Genomic DNA, 9,767 nt, shown 5'->3' with positions numbered 1-9,767 from the left:
CTCTAATATGTCTTGCCAGACTGCAGTGAAGCTCTACAGATCTTGCCAAGCAGGTTTACGTCAGAGGCAGGCAAGGGATTCAGCATCACCCTACCAAGGAAAACATCTTTAACCTGGTTCTCTGTATTCTGCTGCCACCTAGCGGAGAAATGCTTAGGTTTTGATCATGATGGCACCTACCAAATCCTGGTATTTTCATGTCCCAATGTGTCTTTCATTTTCAGAAATGTTAACGTAAGAAGGTTTTGCCAATTGATAGCAACTACAACCACACCTGCCTTCTATTAAGAGCATTAATACATTAAAATATTCAGTGAATACTGTCATAAGGTTTAAACCCAGGTACTACATCTTTATTTAGAAATCACATCAGAGAAAATCTAGCCATAGCCATAGAGGAAAACAAGTATCATATTAATCCCCCAAACAAGAAAATATGTCATAACATAAACATAATCGATCAATAAAACAATAATCAGATAATATAAAGTAAAAACAATTGCTATCAATAAAATGCTAAACGTGAACAACAAAATGATGATATTCAATTGTGGCCACTAGCTGTACACTGCACTGACTTTGGAACATGAGTGGTTTCAGTGTCCTGGATATTTTTTTTTGTCTTCTGGAAATTAAAACTTGCACCGTCAAGCATGACCTTGCAAAAAACAAGCAAAACATTAAGTGTCATTAGTGAAGGCTGGACCATTCTGGTAACGCCCAAAGCATAAACAAGGTAACATCAGGGCTGGGTGGCTGTGCTCCAACCCAGTCCCAAATTAACCTCAAATGTCAAGTAAATTATTTTATTTTACAGTTTGACAATATAAAATGCAGGCTCTGGCCTACTCCAACAGCAAGGGCTTGACTTTGAAGATAAATACTCAAAGCTTGCCTGGCTTTGTGTTCTAAGAAGCGATTCATCTTATGACCAAACATGCCCCAAGCCTAGGATTATAAAGAGGATGTGTCACAAACCTGAAAGTAGCTCAGCAGCATTTGCATTGATATGTTTAACGGTTTAAATACATGTACGATGGTCAAATACAGTACTGAACATATTTTTAGATTCAAGAAAATGCTGTTTGATGAATGCCCACTGCATTGTGTTTTTAGTTATTCCTTCAAAACCTGTACACTTGTCCCACACAATCACTGAGCGACTTTCAAATTTGACCTATTCTCTAAAAATCCTTTCCTTTAAGCTGCCACGCAGTCAGAGAATGTCTCCATCATTTTTCAGACGCACTGTGTCACACTGAAGGCGAACGGCTGAAAGGAACATGCTCCTGACAAGTCACTAAAGTGGCATGCTGCTCTTCATACGCAGAGGCACAGAATCCATGGTAAGCTAAACACAGGTGGAACTGAAGTAAACAGGTTGTCTACTCTGTTCATTTGAAATACGTCATGTGTTTAAAATAATGAGCCTAATCTAAAGAAAACTACTGTTCAGGCACAACAATGAATACTTAAATATGACATCAATCTGTGCAGTCCTCACTGTATCAGTGGGATGAGAACACAATTACATCCACTACACTGCAAGCGAAGAAAAGGTAACTGACACATAATCAACTATCATGATATTGAATGCATTCAGTGCAACCAGTAACAGATACATTGGGTCAACATTCACAATACGGAAACACAAATACCACTAAACCAGTATGTTCGGCTCATTTAACAGCGGTATGGAGCACTGGCTGGTCGCTTTGCCCATGCCTGGATAATGATCATACTAAGCTCCACTAGCTCCTGTTACACAAACAAATAAAACAGCTAGCAAATATTCTTTAAAATGTGACTGATCTGCGTATTATCATGAATGTATTTTAATTACCATGAAAGTGTGGCACATGCCTTGTGGATCAGTGATGACAACTGTGTGTGAGACAGTGCTTAAATGCTTTAGCGAACTCTCTAAGAGCATTTCCAGCTGTTTCAATTGACTGCCCTGTGATACATCAATCAAAAGGTATTTTGGGGAAGTCTATTCAGCAAGAATAGATCAAGCACACCAATCTTTTAGTCAGCAAAGATCTAAGATCATTGGCCAGAGAGAGAAGGGGAGTGGGAGGGTGAAGCCAGAACTTCACTGACCACTAAGTCTGCAGGTGGTGGTGTGCAGCACAGAGGCAAAGGGGGCAAAGGAGAAGGAAAGGAGGGCACAGGACTGAGCCTTCCCACTCAACCTAATACCACTTCAAGGACTCAGGAGTTATCTGAGGGGACATGCTCTTCAAAGCCCTCACTCTCCCTAACCAATGCCCTCTCCAGGATGACCCGGCCCTCCTTGTACCGCTGACTGTCCTCAGTAGCAAACTCATAGATCCAACCCAGCTTGCTGTTGCAATTCTTGCAGCTGACGTCCCTCACCATGTGTCTGCCGGTGAGCATCACTCTGTCCTGCACCTCACTGTACTGGAGGTTCACCACCTATAGGGAGGAGTTTAAGTTAAAGTATAACTAATGAATGCCTGTATTTCATTTGGTTTAGAGAAACATGTCACAGATGGTGTGTTCATGGCTAATTTCACTGTACCTTATTGAAGAGGAAAGCTCTGCCTGTGGCTCCTGTGAATCGTGTGGAGATTAGCTCAGACCTATTAGTCAGGATTGTGTCACAGTTGGCACAAGAGAAGAGACGTGTTCCGCCGATGTGGTCCAAGAAGATGCGCCCCATTGTCTGTTTACCGGGATTGACTAAATTAAGGCTAAAACATGAGAAAATTAAATAGTACGCTATGTATTCTAAGACTGTATTCTGGACTGATTGTAAACAGTATGAAGAAAGTGACCCCTTATAAAATAATACCCTTTAGCTGGCCAAAGTAATAATGCATATCAGTCTCTAACTTTTTTCTGGCATGTTCCACAACACAGAATTGTTTTTTAATCAATCATTAACAATACAAGTTGAATACACATATATAAAGGAGTCATTCAATCTCTGTTCATCAAATAAAAATAAATACATTAAAACTTGGGTTTTTTAAAGATTTGTTTGTTTAGGAATATGTGGAAAACTATCTGAGCTCAGTCACTCACTTATCATAGCTGTTTTACAAGTTAAGAAAGAAAGAAACTTGAAATATCCAAAATAATTGTACCAAATAAAAAAGAGGGTTGTTCTCAGAGATATTAAGGCATAAGCATAATTTAAGCATGATTATGGAAAAACAAACAAACAAACAAACAAAAAAACAGTTTCTGTTATTATCACAAAAATCTATTATGCGTTCTCTCTATATGGACTGGGGAAGATGAATGCACTAGCTTACGATTCTTAACTATGTTTTGAATTGTACACATAATACAATACTTTGGTAAAATTGATAGCACAGCCACTGAAAGAGTATCAGTAAAAACATGAATGTTTCTACTGATACTGAGAAAAAGTACTGTTTTCTCAGTTCCCTTAAAACACAAATATAATCCTTAATAATAATAATAATAATCGAGATAAACAAAAAGGAGCAAAGAGACAAAAAGCCACAAAAAATAGAATCAAATGGCTTTTTCAACTTGCTTATTGTTACTTTGATTACAAACAGCTGCCTTTGCCCATTTGTCTAATTTATTATCAAAAATACTGTCCTTTATATAACTGCTTACAGAAGCTTAATACATCCGTCTATGTTTTAAAAAATTCCTATAAATAGGATAAAAACATTTTCATTTCATTAATTTTTCATTCGTCTTTTCTATTCTCATCTCAGGTCAGGCTTTGTAAGAACCGGGATCAGTGGCACATCATCCCAGCCCTCTGAAAAATGCTCATCAATTCCCATTATTTTGTATAAAATTTGGTTTCTTTTGTTTGTTTGTCAGTGGAACATGTGGAAACTAAGGTGTAAATAATCTTAACAAAGAGCACTCCAGTCGCCTTGGCACAGTTTCTCCCTGTTTCAACACTTTAGTCGTTACAACCACAGAAGTACTTCTTGTTCCTGGATGCCTTGTTATGAGTAATACTGGCTGTAGATGGCAGCTGGGCTTTGCATGGTGTCGATGCAATTATGAATAATGGAAAACAAACGAAGCAGAGATTTTCCCAGCTACCTAAAGAGAATACTTCAGAGGATTTTCATTGGGATTTTAGATAACCTAACCGACTGGTTTCGTAAAAATGCACCGAGCCAGCGTGTGAATGGAAGCTAACGCCAGGTTAGCCATTCAGCTAACAGAGTCAACAAGCGACCACAAAACAGATAATTCTACTAAACTCCAAATGACGGCTGCCTACCTTTTCAAATTCGGTCTGGTGACACAAAATGTCGTGCCCAGCGATGGTGTCACCGACTTTTTAAAGTAAATTTCAGTCGCACATCTGCTGTTTATACCGTTGTCGTCGTCGTGGCTTTGTTTTTCTTTTTCAGCTGTTCCTGTCCTCTGAGCTGAGCTCCAAACTAGTATCAACATCCGGTTTGTGACGTAGCTCCCTCTGCAGCAGCGACATACGGGTTTTCCGCCAGGTGTCAGCATATAACATCTATTCTCAACTTCTGAAAAATATGCTCCGTTCTCATTAAAATCGTTAAAAAATAATACTGAAGCTTATTTTTTTTTAAAAAACAAACATAATATCTGGATATAACAAAAATTTTAATATACCAAATAAATAAAGAAAAGCTAAACTACAGTAACTCTGATCTGCGGGCAGTAATAATATAATAATAATGGATTGGATTTATATAGTGCTTTTCAAGGCACCCAAAGCGCTTTACAATGCCACTATTCATTCACTCTCACATTCACACACTGGTGGAGAGGCAAGCTACGGTTGTAGCCACAGCTGCCCTGGGGCAGACTGACAGAAGCGAGGCTGCCATATCGCGCCATCGGCCCCTCTGGCCACCACCAGTAGGCGGTAGGTGAAGTGTCTTGCCCAAGGACACAACGACCAGGACAGAGAGCCCAGGGATCGAACCGGCGACCTTCCGGTTACAGATACGCTTCCCAACCCCCTGAGCCACGGTCGCCCCAGCCCCCCAGCAGTCTATCCTTCAAGCTCGGTTCCTCTACCAGAGGCCTGGAAGGTTGAGGGTCATGCACTGTATCTTAGCTGTACCTAGGACTGCGCTCGCCTAGCTTGGGAGTCGCCGCACCTAGTGCTCCTATTACCATGGGGACCACTGTTACCTTCACCCTCCACATCTTCTTGAGCTCTTCTCTGAGCACTTGGTACTTCTCAGGCTTCTTGTGCTCCTTCTTCCTGATGTCTCTATCACTCAGAATCGCTACATCTATCAATATGGCTGTCTTCTTCTATTTGTCTACCACCACTATGTCACGGTGAGTGGGATGAGCCATGTGGAGGAAATGAAGGAGGATCCAAACGCAGGCAGTAGTGGAGAAGTGAGGGTGGTTTATTGAGCACAAAATAAGGACAAACAGCAAATGGAGCTCGAACTAAACTATACTGGGAAACAACTAAACTATAGCGCAGAAACCAGAACATGAACATGAAGCAGGGCGAGCAGAGGCAGACGATGGTAGACAGCAGGGTGAACACACGAGTGAGACACGGTGGTTACACAGACGGACCAGCAACTACAATGACGGAGGACACGACTTAAATACACACAGAGAAACACGGGAATTACACACAGGTGGTGGACACAGCTGGGAACAATCAGTAAGATGAGACAGAGGTAAAACTGAACACACTCACATGAGACGCAGACCTTCACAATAAAACATCACACGCAGGCTCGACATCGAGAGACAGACAGGAAATGACATATGAAACTAAACCCACATCTTAAACCCAGATAAACAGAAACATGGAACTCTAATAATAGACATCATAATCATCACCATAACACGACAAGAGAACAAGAACACAATCCCTGATGCAAACTTAAATCAAAACACAATAAACTCAAAATACTGGGTCCAACGGACCCAGAACCGTGACACACTATGTCCGGTTGGTTAGCCACCACCATTTTGTCCGTCTGTATCTGGAAGTCCCACAGGATCTTAGCTCGGCCATTCTCCACCACCCTTGGGGGCGTCTCCCATTTTGACCTCGGGACTTCCAAGCTATATTCGGCACAGATGTTTCTGTACACTATGCCGGCCACTTGGTAATGGCGTTCAATGTATGCCCTGCCTGCTTGCATCTTGCACCCTGCTGTTATGTGCTGGATTGTGCATCAGTTCCTGATGAAGCCTCTTAGGGTCCTGTTGATCTTGTATAGGTGTAGGCATTCCAGGATCCAGGTGTGGGGCATTGAGTCATAGGCCTTCTTGTAATCAATCCAGGCAGTGCACAGGTTGGTCAGCCTAGTCTTGCAGTCTTGGCTGACTGCTAGGTTTCGCGCCTCTGGTTTTCTTGACAATTCCTTTCTGTGCCCCGCTTACATGTGCCTGTTCATTTTAGCCAACAGGAGCTTCCATGTAGTACTGAGGCAGGTTATTGGCCGGTATTTGGATGGGACCGGACCGTACTGGGGGTCCTTGAGCATCAGGACTGTCCCGCCTTCAGTTAGCCATTCCGGGGGTCCATCCATCCATCCATTCGCTTCCGCTTATCCTTTTCAGGGTCATGCGGGGCGCTGGAGCCTATCCCAGCTGTCATAGGGCGAGAGGCAGGGTACACCCTGGACAGGTCGCCAGTCTGTCGCAGGGCTAACACATAGGGACAGACAACCATTCGCACTCACATTCACTCGCACATTCACACCTTCATGGGCTGCATTCTCCTGAGGACCCGGCCTTCGCGGTCTACGTGGGCCGGGTCCTCAGAAGATCGGGTAGGCCGGAAGTAAACGGCCGTGAAATTGGACGGTCTAGCCTTCTGATTAGCGTCACCGCTGTCTCGGTGGAGTTTAATAAACTCAGCCGTCTGCTCCTTGCTGTCTAAAATATAACAGGACACTGGAGTAAACTCTCGGCCATCTCACACTTCTGTTTAATCGGTTTTCTGTTTGACGTTTAGTCAGCTGTGTAAAAACCAAGGAGGAACCCACCCGGGGGATTAATAAAGTTTTATTTTATCTAATCTAATAACTTTAATCTCAGCCAAACCGATTTACTCACGAACAAACAAAACACTGAAAAAAGCCCAACAATAACATTTTTAGGTTGTCTAAGTGACTTATATATTACGTTTGTCACGGCCGGGCGGGTTACACACAGTAATTCGGCGTGCCCGTGTGGCGTGCTGGCTAGACCCAAGCGCGGCGAAGGCTGGCGGTGGGTTTGGAGCAGGCACGCAGTTATTCTAGTAACGATCAGTGCACGATGCGTGGCTTCGGAACGGTCGTTACCGACAGAGAGCGAGCGGAGCCGGGAAGAGAAAAAGGATTGAAGGGATAATCACTCACGGTTGCTGAATCAGGCGGAGACTGACGTCGGCAGAGTTTCGGAGCTCCTGACACGAAGAGAATGATGTCTGAGCGGCGAACAGGTGGGTGGCGTCTCTCTTTTAACCCCGGCCCCGTGATCAGCTGCTGACAACGTTTAACCCGAGCAGCGAAAGTCCGCGGTGATCTGAAAATGATGTGCCGGGAGTTGTGCCATTCTCGGCCGCATCAGTAACCCTCGAGCTCCCGGCTAGCTATCGAGCTGGTGGGTAGCAGACGTCTCCGAAAACGTCGAAGCACTTTAGCAAAGATGCGATATCTTGATAAACCGAGCAGATATTTGATGTTTACACAGCTACTTTCTCGCCTGAAAATATGTTAAAAGTTTATTTCGTGACCCAGAAAGATAAATAAGAGTAATTTTTAAAACTTAGTAGCGGCCGCCATTAGCCGGAAACTGGAGCTTGGCTGGGCCGCGCTATGAATTCTGGGATATGGTGGGCCACGAAGGACACACCCGACCCATCCTTCAAATTCGGAAAAAGGAGCACGCATTTGTCGGCTGCATTCGGAGGGGTCTACGAATTTGGACAGCCTTCGGCGCGTAGCTGTGACGTAATCGGTCTACAAATGCGGCCTCAGGAGAATGCAGCCCATGAATTTGGACACGACACTAGTGGCAATTTGGAGGAAGCCGGAGTACCCGGAGAGAACCCACGCAAACACGGGGAGAACATGCAACCTCCACACAGAAAGACCCCGGCCTGATGGTGGAATTGAACTCAGGACCTTCTTGCTGTGCGGCAACAGTGCTAACCACCGTGCCACCGTGCTGCCCATTCTGGGGGTCTCTCGTCAATTAGCAGCTGGTTCATTTGTGCTCCCATACGCTCATGGAGGCCTGACTTCGTTCGAGGCTGGGTCTCCACATCACATCCTGGGAGCTGGAACTTCCCCAAAACTGGTCCAGTTTCCTTGTCAGGGGCACAGAGAGTCTCCAGTCCAGTGTTTGTTTTCCTGCCTTCCAGCACATCCACTCACATCCCAATAAGAATGAGTCCTCCCTCCAACATCCTCAGTTTATTTTAAAAGCAAAACCAGGCCAGGTTAAAAATCTTTTCCATTAAAATGTGCACACTTCATCCTGGATCTTCGAGGCTTCCCTGCTACACTAATGTCCTACTAAAAAAAACAACGACAACCCCTACTTCCTGTTTCCTCTCCCCTTTATAGAGAAGGGCTCCAATCCTCCCCAATCAGCTGCTCCCTGTATTCAACTCCAAATAGCTGGCAGCTGGACTAAAGTAGAATCTCCACTCCCACATGGGTGTCGCCCACACCTCACATCAAACACAAACAAACACCAAAGCATGCAATTAATACAAAACAAAATCTAAAGAAATGCCAACCCAAAAGCTTAGTGGGGGATTCTCTCCATCCTTTTCCACCATGCTATACTCTGTAACACCTTCAATCTCTCTGGTGTATCTCTTCAAGCGGCTGGCCAAAGCTGTGAGTCTTTCCAAGGCTGTACTTCTTAAGCACCTTCTTTGTCACACTTTTCTGCAGATCCAATAGCTACCATATTCCACTGATATGGAATATGAGAAGCTGCAGCAGCGAGAGAACTGGGTGAACATGAAAAAAGAAGGCAGTTGTGTTGAAGTTGTAGACCTTAGCTCTTTCAGCTCCTTCCCAATACACCTTCAGGCTCTCCAAAATGCAACATCCTTAAATCAGCAGTTGTAACACATATGTAGTGTGTGTAAGTAAGATATCAGTCAACTGGACTAGCTCCATTTTTCATAGATCAAAAAAGTCCCGATCTCTAGTGAAGCTGTTTCTTATCTTTTTCTGCTTAGTTATTCAGTTTGTCCTTATTTATAACCTGGCTGTTTATGCCTGTTTTGATACAACATGTCATAACATTATAAACCTAAAATGTTTTGCTTGATGATTATCCTGCACTGATTCCAAGGGTCGGGTCTATCTGCACAGCCATCTCAAAGGACACAACTCATAAAGTATTTAGCAATCTAATCATATCTCAAAACATCTCCAAAAGCGAACTTGCTGGTTGTTAGCATAAAATTATATAACCTGGGTGAAACACATACAACACCAGGAACTCCCATTCATCATTATTGGTTAAGAACCGTCTTCCGACAAAGTGAAGCATTAGTCCAACTATAAATTGTGGGGCAGCATATTTAAAATACACAGAAATCATCCCTGAAAGCTAGAAAACTATAAACCTGCAAATAATTTTCTTAGTTGTGTCTTTACACCCACGTGAGTTTTACTGTGAATCACTAATGTGATCCTCACGATGTGTCATTGTGTCCACAAACCCCTTCCATGACATAATGGAACAGAAACTGGTAAAATTTTAACTTCAGAATAGTTATTTGGTTTAAAATAAGCAAATTACACACAAAAAATTACCTAAAA

At 43.3% G+C, this 9,767-nt stretch overlaps 1 protein-coding gene across 2 annotated transcripts; it reads right to left on the bottom strand.

The window, feature by feature from the left end:
- Positions 1–326: 326 nt before the first annotated feature.
- On the bottom strand, positions 327–4,441 carry LOC113011753 (protein yippee-like 5). 2 transcript variants are annotated; one of them, XM_026151463.1, is made up of 3 exons: positions 4,250–4,441; positions 2,546–2,689; positions 327–2,439 (listed from the first exon to the last, which is right to left on the bottom strand). In XM_026151463.1, exons 2-3 carry the CDS (start codon positions 2,684–2,686, stop codon positions 2,215–2,217), a joined length of 366 nt encoding a protein of 121 aa, XP_026007248.1. In that variant the 5' UTR covers positions 2,687–2,689; positions 4,250–4,441; the 3' UTR covers positions 327–2,214. The 2 variants fall into 2 exon arrangements, with proteins under 2 accessions (XP_026007248.1, XP_026007247.1); XM_026151462.1 differs by having other exon boundaries at positions 2,546–2,717; positions 4,250–4,440.
- Positions 4,442–9,767: the final 5,326 nt, after the last annotated feature.

This window comes from Astatotilapia calliptera, chromosome 19 (genome assembly GCF_900246225.1).
Source record: "Astatotilapia calliptera chromosome 19, fAstCal1.2, whole genome shotgun sequence".
NCBI lineage: Eukaryota > Metazoa > Chordata > Actinopteri > Cichliformes > Cichlidae > Astatotilapia > Astatotilapia calliptera.
The sequence above is the reverse complement of the archived record's forward strand: the minus strand, read 5'-3'. Positions and strand labels throughout refer to the sequence as shown.

What these genes read in the sequence shown, in the direction of transcription:
- LOC113011753 (XM_026151462.1), bottom strand. Translation starts at nt 4,425, where the DNA reads ATGTTGATACTAGTTTGGAGCTCAGCTCAGAGGACAGGAACAGCTGAA. An exon ending in ACCAGACCGAATTTGAAAAG is followed by an intron (nt 2,718 to 4,249) that starts GTAGGCAGCCGT and finishes CTCATGTTTTAG; the next exon opens with CCTTAATTTAGTCAATCCCG. An exon ending in GAGCTTTCCTCTTCAATAAG is followed by an intron (nt 2,440 to 2,545) that starts GTACAGTGAAAT and finishes TCCTCCCTATAG; the next exon opens with GTGGTGAACCTCCAGTACAG.